This window comes from Camellia sinensis, chromosome 1, assembly GCF_055761805.1.
Source record: "Camellia sinensis isolate YWXY chromosome 1, ASM5576180v1, whole genome shotgun sequence".
NCBI classification, from domain to species: domain Eukaryota; kingdom Viridiplantae; phylum Streptophyta; class Magnoliopsida; order Ericales; family Theaceae; genus Camellia; species Camellia sinensis.
The window spans coordinates 110,066,385-110,094,045 of NC_138961.1; the positions used below are offsets into that span (position 1 = coordinate 110,066,385).

The window sequence follows — 27,661 nt, forward strand, 5'->3', positions numbered from 1 at the left end:
ATGACCTCCTCTTTGTTTCTTTGGTAGCAAAAGGAATAGTATGTGGCCACTGAAAATCAAGCCAATTCACATTGCATTTGACTTTAATTTCATTCCAGATTTTAGCAGTGAATATACAGTCAAAGAAGAGATGAGAATGATTCTCATTTAAATGTTGGCAAAAAGGACACATGGAATTAGGAGCAAGGCCAAATAGCTGAAGCCTATCACCAGTATTTAATCTCTCATGAATGGCCATCCAAACAATAAAACTGACCCTAGGTATCAAATTGGGCCCCCAAATAAGCTTATGCCAATCCACCGTATCAAACTTACTCCTCCAGTGATTCCAAGCAGACTGAATGGTAAACTTACCATCAGAATTGAGATGCAAAGTAGGTTGATCACGCATGGAGGAGTTAGGTCTACAACTGGTAGGGGTTAATGAAATCAGCTCCCTAATTTCCCAAGAAGTAGGAACAGGCCACTTCCAAGAATTTCCCTCCACAATCTGACTCACTTTAGTCTCACAATTAAGACAGGAGTGATAAAGAATTCTGTCCCCAAATTTGTTCCATAAAGGACCAAGGGGATGCCAATTGTCATACCATAAAAAAAGTAGAGTCACCCCTTCCTATTTTATGGATGATAAGAGGAGATACAAGATCCGTCAAAGCCAGGATCTTCCTCCAGACCCAAGAAGAGTCATTTGGGACCCTCACTTTCCAAAAGCTCTTGCCTTTGAGTAGATAGGATTTAACCCATTGGCACCACATAGACATTTCTCCTCCAGAGAAGTGGAACCAGATATGCTTGGTAATGGCAGCCTTATTCCAAATCTCAAGAGATTTGAAGCCAAGGCCACCTTTATTTTTGGGCACACAAATTCTATCCCAAGCAATTTTGGCACTATGTTTCTTGAGAGCAGTACCAGACCTAAAGAAAGCTCTAAGTATACTGTCAATCTCTCTGATGACCTTTTTGGGAAGGATAAACATAGAAGACCAATAAACTTGCATGGAGAAAAGAATGATCTGAATAAGTTGGCCTCTCCCAGCATAGGAAAGGGCTTTGTTGGTCCAACTTTTAATCCTATTAGTAATCCTCTCCGTAAGTTGTTGACAGTCAGAGGCCCTAAGCTTGGTAGTAATCAAAGGGACACCAAGGTACCTAACTGGGAGAATACCTTCAGTGAACTTAGCAATCCTAAGGATTCCCTCTCTTAAATCCTTATCACACCCAGAGAAATAGATATTGCTCTTACTAAAACTAGGGGTGAGACCAGACAAAGAAGAGAATTCATCCAGACCTTGCATTATTAAGTTAACAGTAGGAACATCCATCATCAGCAAAGCAGAGATTCACAATCTTAGCTTTCTCACACCTCCAATGAAACTTGAAGAGGGGATGATTGGATTTCTCATCAAAAATTCTAGCAAGAATCTCCATAGCCAATACAAGCAAATAAGGAGACATGGGATCTCCCTGTCTAAGACCTCTAGCACCCTTGAAGTAACCATGTAGGCTCCCATTAATACACACAGAAAATGAAGGGCTAGTAATACAGGCCTTAATCCAAGAGGTCATGATGGGAGGAAAATCCATAGCTTTAAGAATATCAATAATGAACTCCCATCTCACACTATCATAAGCTTTCATAATGTCCACCTTCATTGCACACCTGGGAGTGGGTGAACTCTTATGATACCCTCTCATAAGCTCTTGAGACAAGAAAATATTATCAGAGATCCTCCTGCCTTGAACAAAAGCAGATTGCACAGGATCAATGAGGTCAGGAAGGACCACTTTTACCCTATTAGCAATGATTTTCGCTATACACTTATAAATAGTGTTACAGCAGGAGATGGGTCTATAATCCTCAACCCTCACAGGATTAGGAACTTTAGGAATAAGGGCTATTATGGTGCTATTAACTTTAGAGAGAAGTTTACCAGGCTCAAAGAAGGTTCTGATAGCTTGGGTAACCTCTTTCCCAACAATGGACCAAGATTTTTTGAAGAAACCAGCCGAATACCCATCAAGGCCAGGGGCCTTGTTGGGTTTAAGGGACCAAAATACATCCTTAATCTCCAAGTCAGTCACAGGCCTAGCAAGAAGCAATGCTTGATCAGTGGAAACCTTAGACTTAACAAGGGAATTGATCCTATCAAAACCACCATAGTGGTCATTAATAGGAGTCCCAAATAAGTCAGAGTAGAATGTTATAAAAGCACTTTGAATATCCTCTAACTTATTAGAACAACGCCCATCCTGCAATTCAATTTTGAGAATTTTGCCCCTATTAATGTTACCCTTAATAGATTTAAAGAAAAATTTACTGTTACTATCCCCCAATTTCAACCACTGAACCCTAGATTTTTGATGAGCAAACTCTCCTCAACAATAGTAAGATCAACATACTGCTTGTAGAGGGTACTTTCATGGCTCTGCAAGTCAAGATTACTAGGGTCCTTATCCAACTTCCATTGCACAGAATTCAACTCAGATCTGGTGGCCAAAACTCTAGTGTTATCACTAAATTTCTTTTTGTTCATAGATTTAAACACAGGTTTCAGTTGTCGGAGTTTTTGGCAAACTCTGAACATAGGAACACCCCTAATATATTCGTTCCAAATATGAGATACAGTAGGGAGGAACTCCTCATGATCCAACCAGAAGTCAAAAAATTTGAAAGGTTTCTTAAAAGAAACCACAACATCAGACACAGTAACCACAGCAGGTGAATGGTCAGAGATGGATGAGGTAAGGAAATTTGCTGTTGAGGTAGGGTAAAGGTCAAGCCACCCCTCATTAACCAGGACCCTATCTATTTTGGTAGCAATATACTCACCACTCACTCTCTTGTTAGCCCAGGTAAATTGGCAACCACCATAGGACAGGTCCACCAAATCAGATTGAATAATATGTGAATTAAATTCCTCTTTCTCAGCAGACCAGGAAGGTGAGCTCTCAAACTTTTCATATTGGTACCTAGTGGCATTAAAGTCCCCCAAGAAAACTAGGGGGTAATTGGACTGAGACTGGGAGATTTTGACCATGTACTCAAAAAACTCTTTCCTGATAGTATGTTTATTCTCAGCATACACAAAACAAGCTTTAAAAGCAGAGTTATCACCCAAAACAAGGATCTCACAAAAAATAAATTAGGCTGAGGATTCAATCAAAGAAACTTTACAAAAAACTGGATCCCAGCACACACAAATACGCCCAGTTTTAGTGGGTTGAGAGTTAGACAAAAATGTCCAGTTATTAAAGCAAGAAGAAAAGATGGCATTTTCATTCACAGCTTTTATTTTGGTCTCCAAAATGCCCAAGACTTTAACATCTTCATTTAACAAAAATCTTTTAACTTCCTTATGTCTAGAGGAGTCATTGAAACCTCTAAAATTCCATGATGCAATTTTAAAAGTCATAGGGACATGCAAAAAAATAGTAACCCGAAAACCACTAAAGAACTTGGAGATTACCTTTGTTTTTTCCTCTGGCTTTTACCCTTACCAGAGGAACTACCTTTTGCAGTTGATTTTTGTTGGATCTGCTTCTTTGCTGGAGTGTTCTGTGCTTGAGTTGATGCCACCAGATTTTCCACTTTAGTAATCAATTCAGTGTCATGGGGTAGGGCAAGCTTAGTTAGCTCTACCAGTTCCTTCTGAAATCCCTCCAGGTGTGCTATGTTGGGTGCATCAATCTCCCCATCATGGCTAGACTCAATTTTATCACTAACACTAGGCTCATTCAACCCAACTGGTCTGCTTATTAAAACTATATTGTTACTATTGTCCAGACCAACTTCCAGATTCTCTGTAATTTCTTCCAATTGCACCACTGCTTCCTCAGGTACAGGTTCAGGATCCCCCACCTTCCTCTTACCCTTTGCTTTAACTGTGCTCCATCCAGGGTCTGGATTATCTTCAGTTTCTTTTTGGAGGTTAACCAAATGCTCAACTTGTGTTTTATCACATTTAGATGTGTTATGTCCAAAAGCTATGCAATGATCACACTTGGCTGGGAGACCCTGGTATTCCACTCTCACTACAATGGTGTTTCCTCCACAACTGATATTGAACATAGCTGGTAAGTTGGAGGAGGCCTCAATTTCAACACACACTCTAGCAAAGGACACTCTACTACCCTCCTCAATAAGATGGTCCATGAATAAAGGAACTCCCACAGCACTTGCAATTCGACTCAGACCATCATTATCCCAATATTCCAAAGGTACATTAAATAGCCTAACCCACACAGGAACTTTTGTAGCTTTCTCCTTAGTGAGTTTCATCATCCTGGTCCACTGTTTTAAGATTAAATTGAACCCCCCAACATACCATGGCCCACCCTCAAGGACCGATTTACAACAATCTGGATCATCAAAGATAAAGAACCAGAATCCTTCCCCATTGGCTAAAATTTCTTTCAAACCCTTGTTTTTCCACATGCTAAGAGCACTATTCCTTATATAGTTGTAAGAAACACTCTTATCCAGAAAGTAACCTACTAGGCATGAATCCCATTTTCCAAGGGAATTAGGTTGAGGAGGTAACTCGACACTAACATACCCCTCATTTCGAATAGGTGGAACATACCTTAGAGGAACAGCAGAGCGAATAGATGGTGCCGCAACCTCTGCCCAAGACTTGTGCTCCTTGCCCTGTCCTCTGCCACCTCCATGGCCACGCCCACCTCTTCCCTCTCTAACTTGCGAGGAGCCTCCTCTATGAGTTTGAAACTCATCAAAGTCACTGTTGATTTCTGGGTGCAGATGATCTAAGAACTCAACTGGATGCACTTGTTGGCCTGAGTAATGGGTTTAGGTGCTCCTATCCAACCCAATAGCAGGATCCGATGGTAAGGTCACAGTATCACCACGAGCCCTAGCATCACTTCTATTATGGGTGACTACATTACTATCAGGTAGATTTTGAAATGATGGGTTAGCGTCCTCCATTGATTCCGGCCAACGAGGATTGGAAGGAATTTCAAGGGTAGACGAAACCTTACAAACACTTGATATTGTAGGATCCTTTAATCGCGCCAGTCGATCTGCAACTATCTGAAATTCAGCAGATAGATCCTTGTCTTTAACCCTCCGATCCTTCTGATTTAGGGTTCCCCCCAACCCCAAAACATTGATACACTGCTCAGATTCATAACTACGATCATTGGAGGCCTCCTTCGCAAGATCCATGTTTGCCGTACTCAGGACTTCAAACTTGTTACTAAGAAACCCTAACCCCCCACTCGGCTTAATCAACCCTTGACCTTCCACAAAAGAGTCATTTACACATACACTAATAGGAATTTCAGAACTATCTTCTTGAGAGCATCACACAGGAGCTTCTCACTCTAACCGGGCCATTTAAGCTAATGAAAGAATTATTTTCTCTAGTTTTCTTGTCTAGCTCTCAAGAAGATAGTTTCTCTCTAACTTTCTCTCTGCCTCTCCATCCTTCTCTCTTTCGTTCTAGGAACTAATTAGCTTGGGCCCCCTAATTGTTTCATTTGTTCAAGTGGCGAAGTTTATATCAAACTAATCTTACTTAGCCTTTAACAAAGAGAACTTACTGAGTAATTGTAACTTAACAACATTAGTTTAACTTACACACCTCATTTAAGGTTTTCGAAATCTCCTAAGTGTTCAATTCTCAAGTCCAAAATGTTGAATTTGAGTTCCGTTTGATTTTCTTCCTATTTCTCTTTCTTTTCTCTAACTTTCTTGTCTAGCTCTCAAGAAGATAGTTTCTCCCTGACTTTCTTTGGGCTTCTCCATCCTTCTCTCTTTCGTTTTAGGAACTAATTAGCTTGGGCTCCTAATTATTTCATTAGCTTAAGTGGCCAAGTTGAAATCAAACTAATCTTGCTTAACCTTTAAGAAAACGAATTTACAGGGTAACTGTAGCTTAAAGATATTAGTTCAATTTAAACATCCCATCTGAGGTTTTCAAAATCATCCAAGTGTTCAATTCTCAAGTCCAAAAGGATCAATTTGAATTCCCTGTAATTTTCTTCGTATTTCTCTTTCATTTTCTCTAACTTTGTCTTCTAGCTCTCAAGAAGAAAGTGTCTCTCTAACCTTTTTTTTTTTTTTGGGTAAGTAAGTAATAAAATAAAGACAATGAAATTTACAAGTTTACAAGGGGCATACCCCAGGCATACCCAACAACAAATAAATAAACGAATACATAACCAACATAACCTACCACTGCCCCTCCTAAGATTGGGGGAGAACCACAAGAACAACAGAAAAAAACAAAGTAACCCAACTTTGCCCATATATCCTTTTGTCCCCAAGTAACCCCTACCATCAGAAATAATAGACAGAAACTTGGGATGGATATATGGCCAAAGATACAAACAAACACCAAAAAAAAAAAACTTAAAAGCCACAACAAGCAAACTCACAAAGCAACAACCCTCAAGACAAATCAACACATGGAATCCAGTAAGCATCCCACTCCTCACAGCCATGACATCCTAGCCACTCAACAAAAGCCATGACAGAGGAAAAAATCTACCCCATGAGAAATCCCGACAGAGTCACATGAAGCTAGCACGATTAGTAACCATAAGCAACAGTCCTATGAGTCGAAGTGACAACGGTAGCCCCACAGCAACAAACCGATACATAGCCAAAAATAACCTGAGATCAATCATCACATCCCCCAGTCCCTTCCTTGGTAGATCACAAGCCTCAAACCCCACGGCAGTGTGCCCTTCACTCCATGTCAGGCGTGGCAATACGACCAATTAGGATGGGTCACATGAAGACAAGAAGCAACCGGAACCGGTAGCTATCCTCCCGCTCATCTCCCAGTCTCTAACTCGGCTAGTCATCGAACCACTATTCCCCATAGCAGTGACCCCTCAATCACTCTTGGCGGAGATGGCTCAAAACTAACCTCATATCGAGTCACATGAGGATCACATGATCAATCATCAAGATAAAATCGACTATACATAATCCGCTGCAAAGTGACTTTATCTAACTTTATCTGTGCTTCTCCATCCTTCTCCATTCTGTTCTAGTAATTAGCTCGGGTCCCGTTAATGTGTCATTCGCTTAACTCAACCTAATCTTACATAGCCACTGAACAATAGAATTTACTGAATATTTGTAGCTTAATGATATCAGTTTAACATAAGCACCACATTTAAGGTTTTCCAAATTCCCCAACTGTTCAATTCTCAAGCCCAAAAGGACGAATGTGAATTCCCTATAATTTTTTTCCCATTTCTCTTTCTTTTCTCTAACTATCTCTTCTATCTCTCAAGAAAAAAAGTTTCTCTCTAACTTTCTTTGCGCTTCTCCGTCCTTCCCTCTTTTGTTCTAGGAACTAATTAGCTTGGGCCCCTAATTGTTCCATTAGTTTAAGTGGCCAAGTTTAACTCAAACAAATCTTGCTTAGCCTCTAAGAAAGAGAAGTTATCGAGTAATTCTAGCTGAACGATATTAATTTAACTTAAACACCTCATTTATCATTTTCGAAATCACCAAAGTGTTCAATTCTCAAATCGAAAACGATTTTTTTTTCCTATTTCTCTTTTTCTTTTCTCTAACTATCTCTTGTGACTCTAAAGAAAAAAATTTCTCTCTGACTTTCTCTATTCTTCTCCATCCTTCTCTCTTTAGTTCTAGGAACTAATTAGCTTGGGCCCCTAATTGTTCTATTAGTTTAAGTGGCCAAGTTTAACTCAAACTAATCTTGCTTAGCCTCTGAGAAAGAGAATTTACTGAGTAACTGTAGCTGAACGATATTAGTTTAACTTAAACACCTCATTTATGATTTTCGAAATCACCTAAGTGTTCAATTCTCAACTCCAAAAGGATGAATGTGAATTCCCTTTGATTTCTTCCTACTTCTCTTTCTTTTCTCTAACTTTCTTGTCATCTAGCTCTCAAGATAAAAGTCTCCCTCTAACTTTCTCTGTGCTTTCTCCATCCTTCTCTCTTTCGTTCAAGTAACTAATTAGCTTGGGACCCTAATTGTTCCATTAGCTTAAGTGGCCAAGTTTAAGCAAACTAATCCCTCTTAGCCTCAAAGATAGAGAATTTACTAAGTAATTATCGATATTAGTTTGACTTAAGCACGTCATTTAAGATTTTCCAAATCACCTAAGTGTTCAATTCTCAAATCCAAAAGGATGAATTTGAATTCCCATTGATTTTCTTCATCTTTTTGTTTCTTTTCTTTAACTGTCTCTTCTACCTCTTAAGAAAAAGGTTTCTCTCTAACTTCTCGGCGCTTCTCCATCCTTGTCTCTTTTTTGTTCGAGAAACTAATTAGCCTCGGCCCCCTAATTGTTTCATTTGTTCAAGTGGCGAAGTTTAAATCAAACTAATCTTGGTTAGCCTCTAACAAAGAGAATTTACTGAGTAATTGTCACTTAATTTATTAACCCAAAAATTGTAACTTAACAACCGTTAGTTTAACTTGAACACTCATTTGAGGTTTTCAAAATCTCCTAAGTGTTCAATTCTCATGTCCAAAAGGTTGAATTTGAATTCCGCTTGATTTTCTTCCTATTTCTCTTTGTTTCATTAGCTTAAGTGGCCAGGTTGAAATCAAACTAATCTTGCTTAGCCTCTAAGAAAACGAATTTACGGGGTAACTGTAGCTTAAAGATATTAGTTCAATTTAAACATCCCATCTGAGGTTTTCAAAATCACCCAAGTGTTCAATTCTCAAGTCCAAAAGGATCAGTTTGAATTCCCTGTAATTTTCTTCGTATTTCTCTTTCATTTTCTCTAACTTTGTCTTCTAGTTCTCAAGAAGAAAGTGTCTCTCTAACTTTATCTATGCTTCTCCATGCTTCTCCATTCTGTTCTAATAACTAATTAGCTTGGGTCCCGTAAATGTGTCATTCGCTTAACTGGCCAAGTTTAACTCAACCTAATCTTGCATAGGCACTGAACAATAGAATTTACTGAATATTTGTAGCTTAACGATATCAGTTTAACATAAGCACCACATTTATGGTTTCTTAAATCATTTAAGTGTTAAATTCTCAAGCCCAGAAGGATGAATTTGAATTCCCTTTGACTTTCTTTCAATTCCTCTTTCTTTTCTCTTATACTTTCTCTTCTGGCTCTCAAAGCAGAAAGTTTCTATCTTTCTCTGTGCCTCTTCATCCTTCTCTCTTTTGTTCCGGGAACAAATTAGCTTGCGCCCCTAATTGTTTCATTTTCTCAAGTGGCCAAGTTTAACTTAAACTAATCTTCCTTAGCCTCTCAGCAAGAGAATTTACTGAGTCGTTGTCGCATAACGATCTTAGTTTAACATTAAACACCTCATTTAAGTTTTCCGAAATCACTTAAGCGTTTAATTCTCAAGTCTAAAACGATGAATTTGAATTCCTTTTAATTTTTTCCTATTTCTCTTTCTTTTCTTTTAACTTTCTCGTCTAGCTCTCAAGAAGATAGTTTCTCTCCAACTTTCTCTGTGCTTCTCCATCCTTCTATCTTTTGTTCTATGAAACTAATTCGCTTGGGACCCTAACTGTTCCATTAGCTTAAGTAGCCAAGTTTAACTCCAACAAATCTTGCTTAGCATCTAAGAAAGAGAATTTACTGAGTAATTTCCACTTAATGATATTAGTTAAACATAAGCACCGCATTTAAGGTTTTCCAAATTCCCCAACTGTTCAATTCTCAAGCCCAAAAGGACGACTGTGAATTCCCTAGGATTTTTTTTCCCGTTTCTCTTTTTTTTCTCTAACTATCTCTTCTATCTCTCAAGAAAAAAGTTTCTCTCTAACTTTCTCTGTGCTTCTCCGTCCTTCTCTCTTTTGTTCTAGGAACTAATTAGCTTGGGCGATGGAAAGGGAAGAAAGTAGAGCCTCTCTCTCTAGAATCTAGAGAGAGAAAGCTCCCCCCGCGCGTGATTATGGAGTATGGTTCTGATTATCTCCCTCACCCTTGAGGAAGAATGTGTTCTGGGTAACCAGTTTATGGTTCTTTGCAGATTCAATGCCCATTCGCTGGATTTACGGTTCCGTGTCCAAACGCTAGGTTCGTGGTTCTTTGCTTCTCTGAGTACGAACTTTGTTTTGTAGGAGAGAAAGAATCGCATGTAATGGTGGTCACTGTTGGGTGTTGTAAACTGGCGGTGATGGTCCGGCTGTTTTGTGTCCTGGGCTATTTTCGAGCAATGGTGTGTTCTTTGCTTTGAGCTCTATCTTGTTGTTAACTTCTCTTTCCAAGTCGTTACTGTCTTTGTGAGAGAGAGTTATGTCATTTGAGTGTGTATTCTGGGTCTTGATGAGCTACGGTTGAGGGTGGCGCCATGACTAGTTTTGCTACGTGTACTCAGTTTGTTTTGTGCCGTCGGTGGTGTTGTGTCGCCAGTGGTGTTGATTTTGGGTCTGGGTATGTGCCGGTGATGGTTGCCACTGTCTCTAGTTTATTTGTTTGGCCATATTGTCGTCCAACTCAATCGTCGATGCTATAGTGGTGAACAGGTTTGATTAGGTCCGTCGCGCCAGTTTAGTGGGTGTCTTGGGCTATGGCTACACTGGCTCGGTTGGTCGAAGGTTTGTCTTCTCCGGCGTGGGTCTGGAATGTTGCACTATTAATCGCCGGAGTTGCCATGGTTACCGGTCTGTCGTGCGTGTGCCGCTGGCTTGGGTACGCCGGGCATGAAAGGTTTTGTTTTTTTGTCTGGTTTCAGAGCAGAAGGTGATAGGTTCTGTATTCTTGGTATACACTCGTCGCCGCCGGCTTGAGGTTGTTGCTGGCAGCATCGTCATTCTTAGATGGCAGTGTGTTTTGGGGTACAACGATGGAGGAGATCCACGCGCATGGTACGCGTTGCTTATGTTGTAGCCATGCTAGCACGTCCTCTCAGCAAATCAGCCTGATGTGTAGGAGTATAGCTAGATGCACATGGGTGTAAAGTGGGCCCGTGTGATAGTTTGAGTTTTGGCTCCAAATTGAGGTGGGAAAAGTTAAACTTTTCTTGATGAGATATTTGTGTTAGTGGAGCTTTTGGTCCACGTGGTACATTGCTGGTTTAGGGAGCCCATGGTTTTCCCAAAACCAGAAGTGGTAATTGGTTATATGGGTTTTGGGGCCCGCCACTACACTTTGGTTGGTAAAGTCACATTTCAAGTTTATTTTTCAGCGTGGTTTGAGGTTGATTTGGGTCCCACGAATGGGGTTATTTTGCTAAACTGTGGGTTTTACGGGCCCATTGGTTTTGGGTTCAACTGATTTATAGTGGGTTTGGTTTTGTTGTTCTTTTGGGCGATGATTTTGGGTTTGTTAAGAGGGCCACCGTTGGGCTTACCTTGGTTTATTTGGGTCACTGATTTTTTTGATTGGTGGGCCCATATATTTTTGTTTAGCCTTGTTGCAGCACATCATTTATAGTCGATTTTATCATGTTGATTGATCGTGTGATCCTCATGTGACTCGATATGAGGCAAGTTTTGAGTCATCTCCGCCAAGAGTGATTGAGGGGTCACTACTATGGGGAATAGTGGTTTGATGACTAGTTGATTTAGAGACTGGGAGATGAGCGGGAGGTTAGCTATCGATTTTTTTTTTTGGTGGTTTCTTGTCTTCATGTGACCCATCCTAATTGATCGTTGGCCACACCTGCCATGGAGTGCTGGTCACACTGCCGTGGGGATTGAGGCTTGTGATCTACCAAGGGAGGGACTGGGGGATGTGATGATTACTCTCTTGTTTTTTTTGGGTGGATAAGTCATAAAATAAAAGACAAAAAACTTACACCACGACAAGGGGCATACCCCAGGCCCTAACCAAAGCACTATACAGGAAACCAGAGAAAGAAAAAACAAAACTAAGCCATTCCAGAATTACCCAGAAAAACTAACGAAATAAAACAGAAACAAACTGGACAAAATAAATGAAATACGTCCTAACCTACATAAACCATACATAATAGAAATAGCTAAAATGTGTTCATGTGCCGCATGAAAAATGAGGAGCATGAACACACTCGATCATAGGCAGCAAAAAGTCAGATGAAATCCATATGTCATGTACACCCATGTACATCCCACACGGGTAGGCAAAATACCAACAGATTCTAATGTAAACAAACATAATAGAAAATCAGACTTCACACACGAGGCGCATATAGCAGCCATCAACACCGGCAAATCTAGCTTCAAGCCACGAGACACACCGAACTGAAATGAACAAGATAGGTAGACCCAGCCATCAACACAGGCAGACCCAGCCATCGACACAAGCAGACAGCCATCAACACATGCAAATCCAGCCAGCAACACAGGAAGAACAAGACAGCACATGTGACTCGGACAGATTCTACACATTATAGTAGACCCTGTAATGCAGCAAGGACCAAACAGAATTAAGTAACCAACAGTAGAGAACTTTGCAAAACTCAGAAATCTGAAGCAGTTAACATCACACATATAATTGCTCACTACACTCAACCCACAAATATCTATGCTCACATCACTCGGGAAACAGCTCCATATACCTGCAAAAGAAAAAGATACAGTGATATATATAAGCATGTTAGTTCCTCTCAATGTGGCTAGTAAGTTGGGGGTTATGGAGTGTTTATTCCTCACACTAAACTCAACCCTCAGACTGGTTGGTGTACACTCATCCATCAGTTTTCCAGGAATCCAAGCACCTATATGAATAGCAAACATTAGGAAACCCCACAATTTATTTGCTAACCTTCACTCAACCCACATTTAGTGAACTCTCAATCCTCACATCAGCAGCAGCATGCTTCAGGATAGTACGAGGCAGTTTCCATGAACTAAGATACCAGCTGTCATTTTGGTTAGTCTTCAAATTGGTTATATGCATAACCCTGAATCTAACCATATCAACAATACACTTAATAACCACCTCTTCAGGGACCATATCTTTACTAAACACTCTATTATTCCTAGCAACCCATAACTGGTACACAGTACAAGTAAAGGCAAGCTTGGTAATAATAGCCCCCAGGGATTTCCCTTTCACAGATTTAGCAATAATCTGGACCAAATCATCCCAAAGGAAGGATGGCCAATCAACATTTATTTTACCTTTAATACAAGACCACACTCTTTCCGAAAATGGACATTCAAAAAAGAGGTGATTGTGGTCTTCATGATGGTACTGACAAAATGCACAGACAGCAGATTGCGTCACACCAAACATATGCAACCTGTCCCCAGTGTTAAGACGGCCAAGGATCGCCATCCAAACCACAAAACTCACTTTAGGGATATTGTGAGGGCCCCAAATTAAATGTGACCAATTCACATGGTCATAGTGAATTCGTAATGCATTCCAAGTGGATTGTATGGTGAAGTTCCCATCATGAGCAGGACACCAACTAACACTATCATGACCACCAGTAGGGAGGAGATTTGAAGGAGTTTTGTTAATGAGATCCATAATCTCCCAAGAAGAAGGAAATGGCCATCTCCAAGATTTTCCCTCCACAATCTGACTCACCTTAGCATCTATACTTAAGGCGGTGTCGTACACAATACGCCTCCCAAACTTATCCCAAATAGAACCCATTGGATGGCAATTGTCAAACCATAAGAAAACTCCAGATCCATCTCCCACCTTATACTTGATTAAGGGGTAAATTATAGGTCTTAGGGAGAGAACTTTCCGCCAGACCCAAGAGGGTTCATTTGGCACCCTAACCCTCCAAAAACTCCTACCTTTGAGGAGATAAGACTTAACCCAGCTACACCACATAGATTGCTCACCCCCGGAGAGGAGGAACCAAACATGTTTCGCAATAACAGCTTTATTCCAAACAGAAATGGACTTAAACCCCAGACCCCCTTCCTTCCTGGGAGAGCAAATTCTATCCCAAGAAACCTTAGCCCCATGAGTTTTCATCTCACAACCCGACCAAAAAAACACCCTAAAAAGACACTCGATAGACCGAATGACCTTCTTAGGGAGAATGAATAGAGAGGTCCAATACACTTGCATCGAAAACAAAACAGATTGGATCAGTTGAGCATGGCCAGCATAAGTAAGACACTTATTTGTCCAGCTCTTAATCCTTTTAGTTATCCCATCCACAAGTTGATCACAATCAGAGGCTTTAAGTTTCGTGGAAACTAATGGGACCCCCAAGTATCTCACAGGCAACTTGCCTTCACTGAATTGACAAACCCCAAGAATCTCATCCCTCAACTCATTTTCACAACCAGAAAAGAATATATGACTCTTAGCAGGGCTAGGTGACAACCCAGACAGGCTCTTAAATTCTTCTAACCCCAGCTTAATGGACCGAACAGTGAACACATCCCCCTTACAGAAGATCATTAAATCATCTGCGAAGCACAGGTTCACTATCTTAGGTTGATCACATCTCCAATGGAATTTAAATGCAGGATGCGAAGCCTTCTCAGCCAAAATTCTAGAGAGAACTTCCATAACTAAAACAAAGAGGTAAGGGGACATAGGGTCACCTTGTCTCAAACCTCTCTCCCCCCTAAAATAACCATGCAAACTCCCATTAATGCAAATGGAATATGTGGGACTAGTCATGCAAGCTTTGACCCAAAGAATCATGTTAGGGGGGAAACCCATAGCATTTAGGATATCAAGAACAAACTCCCATCTTACATTATCATATGCTTTCATGATGTCCACTTTCATAGCACACCTGGGAGACTGAGAAAATTTATGATACCCCCTCATAAGTTCCTGTGAAAGGAAGATATTGTCAGCAATTCTCCTACCGGGGACAAAAGCTGATTGCACAGGGTCAATAAGATCATTCAGAACAGATTTGATCCTATCAACAATGATCTTAGAAATACACTTGTACAAAGTATTACAGCAAGAAATAGGTCTAAAATCCCCCACTTTTTCAGCATTTGGGATCTTCGGGATAAGAGCAATGGAAGTGCTATTTATTTCCCGAAGAAGCTCTCCCGATAAGAAAAAAGATTTGATGGCTAGGACAACCTCTCTCCCCACAATGTCCCAGGCTTTCAGAAAAAAACCCGCAGAATAGCCATCAGGGCCGGGGGCTTTGTTGGGTTTTAGAGACTTGAAAGCATCAATGATTTCTTTTTCAGTAACATCCCTAGCAAGACTATGATACTGAGTGTCAGAAACTCTCTTGGTGATAAGACCATTAATCCTCTCAGACCCATTATAATTGTCCACAAACGGCTTACCGAACAAATTTGTGAAGTAGTCCACAAAAGAGTTATGAATCTCAGCACTATTAGTCACCCTCTCCCCATTCGGGAGCACAACACTATGAATACGCCCCTTATTCACATTTCCCTTAACATTTCGAAAGAAGAACTTTGAATTCCTGTCCCCTAAACCAAGCCATTGGACACGAGATTTTTGATGGGCAAGACTTTCCTCAGCTTTACTGAGATCAACATATTTAATGTAAGTAGCCCTTTCCATTTCCTGAAGATGGAGATTCATCGGATCTTTATCAAGCTTAATTTGAGAATTAAGAAGTTGATCCTTAGCAGCACCAACACGGATGGAAATCGCACTATACTCTTTTTTGTTCAGATCTCTTAGGATAGGCTTAAGGGTTTTAAGCTTCTGACAAACCCTAAACATAGGGGATCCCTTAATGTACTTAACCCAAACACCATGCACGCTCGGGAGGAAACTAGAGTGATTAGCCCAAAAGTCAAAAAACTTAAAAGGCTTTTTGAATTTTGCCTCCTCACCCCCAAGATGCACAACAACTGGGGAATGATCAGATACGCCCGGAGGAAGAAAGAGAGCATAGGAGTTAGGGTTAGTAGACAACCATCTCTCATTTGCAAGAACTCTATCAATTCTTGAAGTAATAAAATTTCCACCCCCCCTCTTATTGGACCAAGTAAATTGACACCCCTTGTAACAAAGATCATCCAACTCAGACTCCAAGACTAGTCTATTAAACAACTCATTTGCTTGACTCCACGTGTCCTTTCCGCCCATCTTCTCATGAGAGAATCTAACAGCATTAAAGTCACCAAGGAAAATGGATGGGTGACTAGCATGGTTGAGAGCAATTTTCTTTAAATCAAAAAATAGAGGAACTCTCAACTCATGTTTAGTCTCAGCGTAAACAAAAAAGGCAAAGAAACTGGAATCTGTATCAAAAACGTGGATTTTGACAAAAATATACTGGTTTGATTGTTGAAGCATCAAAATATCACAAAAGTTTGGGTCCCAGCACACCCAAATTCTTGCTGGTAGATCTGGTTGTGAATTTGACAAAAGATTCCAATTTTTAAAGCTATTTGCAAAAAGTTTAGCTTCATTCTCCATTTTAATCTTTGTCTCCAAAACACACATTATTTTAATGTCTTCTTTTCTAACAAAATCAGCAACTTCTTTGTGTTTAGATGGGTTGTTAAACCCCCTAACATTCCATGATGATATTTTAAAAGACATGATAAACTTAATAAATACAACCAGATCACCACAAAAACAACAAAGAGATATTTACCTCCTTTTCTTCTTCTGGCTGCCTGATTTGCCAGAAGACTTCTTCTTTGTTGAGCTGCCCACTTTGAGGCCATCAGTCCCCTTACCTCCCAGAATTTCTGGAGAATTAGCTTGCATTTCCTCTTTTCCCACATTACGGGCAATATCCTCAGCTGCAGGGCTAACATTTTCTACAACCTCAGGAAGGGGAAGATCAATAAGCTCCGTATCAACCTCAACAGAAATGTCAGCCACTGGAAGGTTAGCCCTCTCAGATTGGATCTCAGGTTCACCCCTTTTAGTAGCAGATGAACTGTTGGCTTCAGGAGGGACGCTGTGAACAGGGGAGGATGGATCCCCCACTTTTTTCTTGCCCTTATCCTTGACAGTGGTCCATCTCTCATCATCTTCAATCTGTTCCTCTGAATTCTTCTGCAATTCAATGAGATGAGTTACTTGAGCAGAAAGACAGGTCTTAGTCTCATGCCCAAAAACATGGCAGTGTGTACATCTCGAGGGAACCCCTTGGTACTCCACATGAATGTTCATAGAAGCATCACCATCAGTGAGAAGAAAGCTGTCAGGGAATGTCGATTCAGCTGATATATCCACACACAATCTAGCAAAAGAGATCCTACTTCCAGAAGAGGTAAGTTGATCCATAAACAAAGGGACACCCACAGCACTGGCTATTCTCCCTAACCCTTCCCCATGCCAATATTCCAGAGGAATGTTAAAAAATTTTACCCAGATAGGGATGGTCTTCTTGTCTTAGACAGTTTCATCATGCGATGCCACTGTTTCAATATCAGCAGGAAGCCACTTACATACCAAGGTCCCCCCTCCAGCACATCTATGCAACAATCACGATTTTCAAACATAAAGAAGAAAAAACCGTCATCATTCTTCAGAATTTCTACCAAACCCTTATGCTTCCACATATTATTAGCATTATTTTTGATAAGGGTGTAAGGCAAATTTTTGTCAATAAAATACCCTACCAGGCAAGCATCCCATTTCACCGTGGGGGAGGGGGGAGGCATCTCAACCACAATTTTATCTTGATCCATTTTGGGGGGGTAATAGTTGAGTTTTACCTCTGATCGGACTGAAGACGACGCCACGTTAGCCCACGATCTACCCTCAGGGGGTCTGTTCTGCCCTCGGCCTCCACGACCACCCCTAGTGTTGGTATTTGCTCCTCGACCATGGTGTTGAAAACCACCACGAGTGTTACCCTCAGATCCGACAGGATTGAGCCCCGAATCCTCAGAACCACGATCATTTCGACTACCTCTAGGGCTACCATGTGTATCAGATTCATCAACACCCAGATCTTGGTCCTCCATGACCAGATCCCCTTTTTCCTTTGCAATCGGTGGCGAAGAGTGATCCACCTCATCCACTGTTACTCCATGAGCGATACCCCGATTTTTAGTAATCTCCACACTATCAGGCAGGTCCAACAGCTTTGATCGCCTTTCTCCTTCAACCCTATCGGACCAGTTAGTGGACATCGGGGTTAACAACACTGGCATCGTAGATCCGACAGTAGGACGGCCTTCGTCCATCGCCGATCTGGCCTTGATAGCCGCAAGACGGTCAGAAAGGTCTTAGATGGATGACGCCGTAGCCCCACTCCGTTTCTTCTCACTATTTTGTGCAAGCACAACTAGGTTATCCAACTCACATTCAGAGAGATCTAAACATTTAGGGATAAATTCTCCAAATGACCCACTGAATCTCTCGTTCCCTCTCTCTTCATTAATAATTGCATTAAAGTTTCCTGCAGTAACCAAAGCATCAGATACAGTTTCCATTTCAAGAATGATCTCACAAAAGAAAGTGAAACCCTAGAAACGCAGGTTTCTAGAGAGATGCGGGAGCTTCTCACTCTAACCCATTAAAAGTTCGCTATCTTAGTGGCTAAGCAATTACTCTCTTGTTATTTTTGGCTATGTATTGATTTGTTGTTGGGAGGCTATCGTTTTTACACTACAACTCCCAAAACCATTGATTATGGTGACCGATCTTGCTTGCTTCATGTGACTCTGTCCGGATCTCTCATGGGATTGATTTTTTCCTCCGTCACCACTTTGGTTAGTGGCTAGGATGTCACGGCAGTGAGGAGTGGGATGCTTATTGGGTTCCATGTGTTTTATCTGTGCTAGAGACTGGGGGCTTATGGGCGAGGTTATCTTCTTATGGGTTGTTACTTGTGAGTTTGTTTGTTGGGTTTATTAGCTTTATGGGGTCTGTTTGTATCTTTGTCCATATATCCACCCCAAGTTTCCATCTATTATTTTTGATGGTAGGGGTTACATGGGGACAAACAGGATATATGGGCAAATTTGGGATTTTGTTGTTGTTTTTTTTTTTCTGATTGTTCTCCCGCTTCTGTGGGTTTGGGTTATGTTGGTTCTGTAATCTTTTATTTTTTTGTTGTTGGGCGTGCCTGGCGTATGCCCATTGTAAACTTGTAAATTTCATTGTCTTTAATTTTATGATTTACTCACCCAAAAAAAAAAAAAATTAGCTTGGGCCCCTAATTGTTCCATTAGTTTAAGTGGCCAAGTTTAACTCAAACAAATCTTGCTTAGCCTCTAAGAAAGAGAAATTATCGAGTAATTCTAGATGAACGATATTAGTTTAGCTTAAACACCTCATTTATGACTTTCGAAATTACCAAAGTGTTAATTCTCAAATCAAAAACGATTTTTTTTTCCTATTTCTCTTTTTCTTTTCTCTAACTATCTCTTGTGACTCTAAAGAAAAAAGTTTCTCTCTAACTTTCTCTGTGCTTCTCCATCCTTCTCTCTTTTGTTCTAGGAACTAATTAGCTTGCGCCCCTAATTGCTCCATTAGTTTAAGTGGCCAAGTTTAACTCAAACTAATCTTGCTTAGCCTCTGAGAAAGAGAATTTATTGAGTAACTGTAGCTGAACGATATTAGTTTAACTTAAACACCTCATTTATGATTTTCGAAATCACCTAAGTGTTCAATTCTCAACTCCAAAAGGATGAATGTGAATTCACTTTGATTTTCTTCCTACTTCTCTTTCTTTTCTCTAACTTTCTATTCTTCTAGCTCTCAAAATAAAAGTCTCCCTCTAACTTTCTCTGTGCTTCTCCATCATTCTCTCTTTCGTTCAAAGAACTAATTAGCTTAGGACCCTAATTGTTCCATTAACTTAAGTGGCCAAGTTTAAGTCCAACTAATCCCTCTTAACCTCAAAGATAGAGAATTTACTAAGTAATTATCGATATTAGTTTGACTTAAGCACGTCATTTAAGGCTTTCCAAATCGCCTAAGTGTTCAATTCACAAATCCAAAAGGATGAATTTGAATTCCCATTGATTTTCTTCCTCTTTCTGTTTCTTTTCTTTAACTGTCTCTTCTAGCTCTCAAGAAAAAGGTTTCTCTCTAACTTCTCGGCGCTTCTCCATCCTTTTCTCTTTTTTGTTCGAGAAACTAATTAGCCTCGGCCCCCTAATTGTTTCATTTGTTCAAGTGGCGAAGTTTAAATCAAACTAATCTTGCTTAGCCTCTAACAAAGAGAATTTACTGAGTAATTGTAACTTAATTTATTCACCCAGAAATTGTAACTTGACAACCGTTAGTTTAACTTGAACACCTCATTTAACGTTTTCGAAATCTCCAAAGTGCTCAATTCTCATGTCCAAAAGGTTGAATTTGAATTCCGCTTGATTTTCTTCCTATTTCTCTTTTTTTTCTGTAACTTTCTTGTCAAGCTCTCAAGAAGATAGTTTCTCTCTAACTTTCTCTGTGCCTCTCCATCCTTCTCTCTTTCGTTCTAGGAACTAATTAGCTTGGGCCCCCTAATTGTTTCATTTGTTCAAGTGGCGAAGTTTATATCAAACTAATTTTGCTTAGCCTCTAACAAAGAGAACATACTGAGTAATTGTAACTTAACAACATTAGTTTAACTTAAACACCTCATTCAAGGTTTTCAAAATCTCCTAAGTGTTCAATTCTCAACTCCAAAAGGTTGAATTTGAGTTCCGTTTGATTTTCTTCCTATTTCTGTTTCTTTTCTCTAACTTTCTTCTCTAGCTCTCAAGAAGATAGTTTCTCCCTGACTTTCTCTATGCTTCTCCATCCTTCTCTCTTTCGTTCTAGGAACTAATTAGCTTGGGCTCCTAATTGTTTCATTAGCTTAAGTGGCCAGGTTGAAATCAAACTAATCTTGCTTAGCCTCTAAGAAAACGAATTTACGGGGTGACAGTAGCTTAAAGATATTAGTTCAATTTAAACCTCCCATTTGAGGTTTTCAAAATCACCCATGTTTTCAATTCTCAAGTCCAAAAGGATCAATTTAAATTCCCTATAATTTTCTTCATATTTCTCTTTCATTTTCTCTAACTTTGTCTTCTAGCTCTCAAGAAGAAAGTTTCTCTCTAACTTTATCTGTGCTTCTCCATGCTTCTCCATTCTGTTCTAGTAACTAATTAGCTTGGGTCCCGTAAATGTGTCATTCGCTTAACTGGCCAAGTTTAACTCAACCTAATCTTGCATAGCCACTGAACAATAGAATTTACTGAATATTTGTAGCTTAACGATATCAGTTTAACATAAGCACCACATTTATGGTTTCTTAAATCATTTAAGTGTTAAATTCTCAAGCCCAGAAGGATGAATTAAAATGAATTCCCTTTGACTTTCTTCCAATTCCTCTTTCTTTTCTCTTATACTTTCTATAAAATAAAATCGGAACGTAGTAGCCATAATCGATGGTGAAATCCAGCAATTAAATGGAGCACATCGATTTTATTTTATAGGCATAAAATGTTGACCGTGAATGGGTCAACCTTTACAGTATTTCATTTGGAAGAACAGTTAAAATAAACGGCTACAAACAAATGGTACCGGATGCATCAACACAACCCCAAATGGGCCCACTCTTTAAATTCAAAATTCTCGCTTGCGCTTGCCTTTTTAGATTTTTAATCCTGGCCGCAGATCTGGACGCGGAGCAGAGACGCTAGCCGATAACACGCCACAAAATGCGGAAAGGAGCACCAATTGGGGGACGACACGTGGCGCGGGGGGAGCGTCCCAGGTAATATTAGTGGGACGCTCCTGGGCACCTATATAACTCACTCCCTCACTCTCTAAGACCAGTAAAGTTTTTAGAGAGTGACTTGCGTCATCCGAGAGAGTAAGTGACGTCATTGAGAGTGAGTTATGGCCTCAATGCGACGTCGTTTTAGAGTTCAAAACAAGAACATCTTCCTCACATATACCCAATGCGATGTCGTTTTAAATTAATTATTCTCCCAACTCTATCAACTCAGATATATAAGAATATGTATTAGGCATTCATACGGCATAAGAGAATTGTGTGTCTGACAATTCAAACAGACCGCTGCGCTAGCACAATGTCAGAAGAAATACAACAAGCCGATCTTACAAATAACCTTCACCAGAACGAGGAGGGGGATTTGGAAACCGAAATCATAGACGCGACATCAAACCTGCCGATTTCCAATATATCAATAGCAAATCCAAAGATAGGAGATGCAATGTGGCAGAAGTTCACATTCAAGTCAATGATAATTGACAAATGCAAGCTAAGCTACAGGCCACAATGTCCATTTAATTCTACTGATCGCATCGAAGTCGAAATACGGGACACACGGTTACGAGCGGATGATCAATTACAGGCTCGCTTTACTTTTCCAGTTACATGCCCAGTAGACATCACATATTATGGAAACGCGTATGCTGCCGCAGATAAGAACGGATGCCCATGAATAGCGTCGTACAGATTGCTACAAACAAACATCAACGACGATGTGAAATATTGCAAAATGAAAGCCACATTGGCTTTCCAAACATCATCGTTTCCAGATGAAATTGCTTATCGGCCGCCATTAATAATTGTTTTGTCCAAAGTATTCAACAACAGCCACGTGGATATTTGGCACGTGGAGCGGAAAGTGGCGAAGGCAAGACTAACACGCTGTAATTCCTAATCACATTTTCGATCCACAATGACATTGTCAGCACCAATGGGCCAATACGGTTCTTCGGCCCAAAGGATAATGGCGGCACGATTGTCATCAAGTTCTATCCGAGATGGGCCCGAATCATTCAGTCGGCGCGACATGATTATACCGACTAGCGGCCCATCAATAATCAACACTGGGCCAATTAATCAGCCTAGCGGCCCAATTGACATAGGCCCATCAGTAAGCAAGGTCGGATCCAATAACTCCGAATCATCACGACTGAATACGGATGAGGTGTCTAAATTAATTTCAGAGGTTGTAAAGGCCGCAGTGGAAGGATCCGCATCAGCCCAAAAACATAATGTACAACGGAGGCCAATGTAAAATAAATTGTAATCAATTATTTTATTAATAACAATATTTCAATCTACAATTCAAATGCGCCCTTACAAACGATTTTGTGCGACATTCCCACACAAAATAACAAATAATTGCGTTTTTTACAATATTATTATACGCGCCAGTCAGAAGTCCACCACTATCCCGGAATTCGAATACAATATTGTTTCCCATGTTGATAAATGTTTTAACGCCTTCACGGCTAATGGCTGCATATTCATTAGTTTGCGGCGGCATTGAAACGGGCACACGCTGCAATACAACAAAACGATTTGTTTCCGTGCCCCTGACCATACAACCAGTTCATGGGTCACCACTGGACCATTGGAAAATATCTTCAAATTTAGGCGTATAGGCAGGATTAGGAAAGCGATCCAACACAACGACAAATTCACATTGTCCGTTGTCAAATATACCAGATGTATCGAAATCCACAATTTGAGTTGGAGCATCACGCATGTCGCTTTCCAAGCCAGGCGTATCGGTGGCAACCTCAGAGAGCCCGCCAGTTTGACGTAAAACTACACCCTGTATATACAATCCTACAAGCTTTAATTTTCTCCCAAGGCGTTCATCTTGTTCAGTACCAACTTCGGGCAAGTCAAAATGGAAAAAGTGCGGCTCATTAAACGGTTGAAAATCCTCAATCCTCCAGATGGAATCACAAAACGATTTAGACATGAATCATTTTTTTTTAAATAACTCCATTTTCGCTTAAAATAACGTCGTCCGGAAACACTGGATCTACTGGATGTGGTCCAGCGGTGACTAAAATTTAATTTTGTTCTGGGAGTATATGAACGACGTTGCGAAAATCGGAACGTAGTAGCCATAATCGATGGTGAAATCCAGCAATTAAATGGAGCACATCGATTTTATTTTATAGGCATAAAATGTTGACCGTGAATGGATTAACCTTAACAGTATTTCATTTGAAAGAACAATTAAAATAAATGGCTACAAACAATGGTACAGGATGCATCAATATGCTTCTCCATGTTTCATACCGGCGAATAGAGCATCTGTGCTTCTCCATGCTTCTCCATTCTGATCTAGTAACTAATTAGCTTGGGTCCCGTAAATGTGTCATTCGCTTAACTGGCCAAGTTTAACTCAACCTAATCTTGCATAGCCACTTAGCAATAGAATTTACTGAATATTTGTAGTTTAACGATATCAGTTTAACATAAGCACCACATTTATGGTTTCTTAAATCATTTAAGTGTTAAATTTTCAAGCCCAGACGGATGAATTTGAATTCCCTTTGACTTTCTTCCAATTCCTCTTTCTTTTCTCTTATACTTTCTCTTCTGGCTCTCAAAGCAAAAAGTTTCTCTCTTTCTCTGTGCCTCTCCATCCTTCTCTCTTTTGTTCCGGGAACAAATTAGCTTGCGCCCCTAATTATTTCATTTGCTCAAATGGCCAAGTTTAACTTAAACTAATCTTGCTTAGCCTCTCAGCAAGAGAATTTACTGAGTCATTCTCGTATAATGATCTTAGTTTAACATTAAACACATCATTTAAGTTTTCCGAAATCACTTAAGCGTTTAATTCTCAAGTCTAAAACGATGAATTTGAATTCTCTTTAATTTTCTTCCTATTTCTCTTTCTTTTCTTTTAACTTTCTCGTCTAGCCCTTAAGAAGATAGCTTCTCTCCAACTTTCTCTGTGCTTCTCCATCCTTCTATCTTTTGTTCTATGAAACTAATTCGCTTGGGACCCTAACTGTTCCATTAGCTTAAGTGGCCAAGTTTAACTCCAACAAATCTTGCTTAGCATCTAAGAAAGAGAATTTACTGAGTAATTGCCACTTAACGATATTAGTTAAACATAAGCATCGCATTTAAGGTTTTCCAAATTCCCCAACTGTTCAATTCTCAAGCCCAAAAGGACGAATGTGAATTCCCTATGATTTTTTTTCCCGTTTCTCTTTCTTTTCTCTAACTATCTCTTCTATCTCTCAAGAAAAAAAGTTTCTCTCTAACTTTCTCTGTGCTTCTCCGTCCTTCTCTCTTTTGTTCTAGGAACTAATTAGCTTGGGCCCCTAATTGTTCCATTAGTTTAAGTGGCTAAGTTTAACTCAAACAAATCTTGCTTAGCCTCTAAGAAAGAGAAGTTATCGAGTAATTCTAGCAGAACGATATTAGTTTAACTTAAACACCTCATTTATGATTTTTGAAATCACCAAAGTGTTCAATTCTCAAATCGAAAACGATTTTTTTTTCCTCTTTCTCTTTTTCTTTTCTCTAACTATCTCTTGTGACTCTAAAGAAAAAAGTTTCTCTCTAACTTTCTCTGTGCTTCTCCATCCTTCTCTCTTTTGTTCTAGGAACTAATTAGCTTGGGCCCCTAATTGTTCTATTAGTTTAAGTGGCCAAATTTAACTCAAACTAATCTTGCTTAGCCTCTGAGAAAGAGAATTTACTGAGTAACTGTAGCTGAACGATATTAGTTTAACTTAAACACCTCATTTATGATTTTCGAAATCACTTAAGTGTTCAATTCTCAACTCCAAAAGGATGAATGTGAATTCCCTTTGATTTTCTTCCTACTTCTCTTTCTTTTCTCTAACTTTCTCTTCTTCTAGCTCTCAAGATAAAAGTCTCCCTCTAACTTTCTCAGTGCTTCTCCATCCTTCTCTCTTTTGTTCAAGGAACTAATTAGCTTGGGACCCTAATTGTTCCATTAGCTTAAGTGGCCAAGTTTAAGTCAAACTAATCTTGCTTAGCCTCAAAGATAGAGAATTTACTGAGTAATTATCGATATTAGTTTGACTTAAGCACGTCATTTAAGGTTTTCTAAATCACGTAAGTGTTCAATTCACAAATCCAAAAAGATGAATTTGAATTCCCATTGATTTTCTTCCTCTTTCTGTTTCTTTTGTTTAACTGTCTCTTCTAGCTCTCAAGAAAAAGGTTTCTCTCTAACTTCTCAGCGCTTCTCCATCCTTTTTCTCTTTTTTGTTCGAGAAACTAATTAGCCTCGGCCCCCTAATTGTTTCATTTGTTCAAACTAATCTTGCTTAGCCTCTAACAAAAAGAATTTACTGAGTAATTGTAACTTAATTTATTCACCCAAAAATTGTAACTTAACAACCATTAGTTTAACTTAACAACAATGCTACAGACCCCCAGTACGGACGACCCCCACCGACCCCCAGTGCCACGTGTCAGCCTGGGATTGGCCTGAAAAAAAAAAAAAAAAAAAAAAAAAAAAAAAAAAAAAAAAAAAAAAAAAAAAAAACTGTTTTTTGGCCCAATCATGGGCGACCCCCAGCACCCCCAGCTGGGGGTCCGAGTCATTTTTCTTAACTTAAACACCTCAGACCAGCCAAAGTTTGAGTTAGAACAAAAAGGGCAGAAAGTAGGAGCTTCTCTCTCCAGATTCTAGAGAGAGAAAACTCCCCCCTGAATGTAACAATGGTGTATTGCTGTAATCTCTGATCGTTGGGATGAGAGTGAGAGTGTGTTTGTGAGATAGTGTTTCTGCCATTTGCTTTTATGCATTTAGGATAGATTATGTAAGATATAGAGAGATTTAGCTATCTGGCTCTGTATTTTTGTGTTATGAAATAGCTTTTATGATGCTTGTGTGAAACTCGTTCGGTGGGTGGGTCGTTGTTCTGCTAGCTCGCTGAACTGGCCGTGTGTAGCGTTCACCGGCGATGCTTTCACCGACGGTATGATTTGGAACTTTGTAAGTTTTGTTCTAGTGCTGGTCAGAGATGGTTCAGATACTGGTTTGTACAATTTGTGAGCCTCATCGAAGGTCTGGGTCGGTTCTGTGCTGGCTCTGTGCTGCTGGTGATGGTTTTCTTGTTATTGTTTCTTTGTTAGTTCCAGCTTGTTGTATTTGGGTTTCAAATTGGGTCTGTCGCTCTGGCAATGGCAAGACTTTATTATGGCGCTGGTTTTGAGACTCTTCTCCAACGTGTCTGCCGCGAGTTTGACTCAACTCCAGCACTGGTCTAGCTCTACGCCGTCGCTACGGTGATCGTAAATGTTCGCTGATAAATATTTGTCCCGTTGACTTGAGTTCAACCTGGAGGAGCTCATGGTGGGTGCCGTCGCCGTTTTATAGTGGAGACGATCCCCTATCTAAGTTGGCTTCAGGTATGTACTTTGGGTTTTGGGTCTAGTGTCGTCACCGTCGGTGAGTACTCCATCGGCGTGGTTTCCGCCTTTTCTGGAGGTGGGTGTTTTCAAGCTTTCCGTCCCAGCTTTCATGGTGATTATGACTGGTTTGAGGGAGGTACATGGGCCACACGCACTGTTTGGCGTGTTAAGTAAGTTAGTGTTAAGTTGGTGGAGCACGTGGGGGACACCAAAATTCCCGCCCACTCAGATCAATTTTTGGTGAATCTTTGTAGTATATTGGAGTGGTTTTCAATACTGTGGGCTGGTTTTTGTGTTTTACTATATTTTAATATAGTTGGTTTATATGTTTGCCTATAGAGTAGGCACGTGGGTTATTGGTCAGATTGTTGATTGTGTAATGGTCGTCCATGGGTCAGTTGTTGGGCTGTGAGTTTGGGTTGGTTAAGTGGGCCAGCCGTTGGGTTCATTTTGTTTTATTTGGGTCATCGATTTTGATTGGTGGGCTTATATAATTTTGTTTAGCCTCGATGTTGCAGATCATTTATAGTCGATTTCTCATGTTTAATCGTGTGATCCTCATGTGACTCGATACGAGGTTAGTTTTGAGCCATCTCCGCCAAGAGTGATTGAGGGGTCACTGCTATGGGGAATAGTGGTTCGATGTCCAGTCGAATTAGAGACTGGGAGATGAGCGGGAGGTTAGCTACCAATTTTTTGGTGGCTTCTTGTTTTCATGTGACCCATCTTAATTGATCGTTTGCCACGCCTACCAT

At 40.1% G+C, this 27,661-nt stretch overlaps 2 protein-coding genes across 26 annotated transcripts in view; both read right to left on the reverse strand.

Annotated features, from left to right (window-relative positions):
• The window catches only part of LOC114284770 (alanine--glyoxylate aminotransferase 2 homolog 3, mitochondrial-like), a 150,239-nt gene that overhangs the window by 47,832 nt on the left and 74,746 nt on the right, over positions 1–27,661 (reverse strand). The window lies entirely within an intron of this gene.
• On the reverse strand, positions 1,303–5,185 carry LOC114284753 (uncharacterized). The gene is made up of 4 exons (XM_082913010.1): positions 4,827–5,185; positions 3,468–4,739; positions 2,401–2,970; positions 1,303–2,278 (listed from the first exon to the last, which is right to left on the reverse strand). Exons 1-4 carry the CDS (start codon positions 5,183–5,185, stop codon positions 1,303–1,305), a joined length of 3,177 nt encoding a protein of 1,058 aa, XP_082769136.1.

Bases quoted from the DNA above. Each gene is read 5' to 3' on its own strand.
- LOC114284753 (XM_082913010.1), bottom strand. From the start codon at position 5,185: ATGGATCTTGCGAAGGAGGCCTCCAATGATCGTAGTTATGAATCTGAG. The intron at 2,971-3,467 runs GTAATCTCCAAG...TAATGCCACTAG, and splicing joins AGCCAGAGGAAAAAACAAAG to GTACCAATATGAAAAGTTTG. The intron at 2,279-2,400 runs GTATGTTGATCT...TAACATTAATAG, and splicing joins GAAAGTACCCTCTACAAGCA to GGGCAAAATTCTCAAAATTG.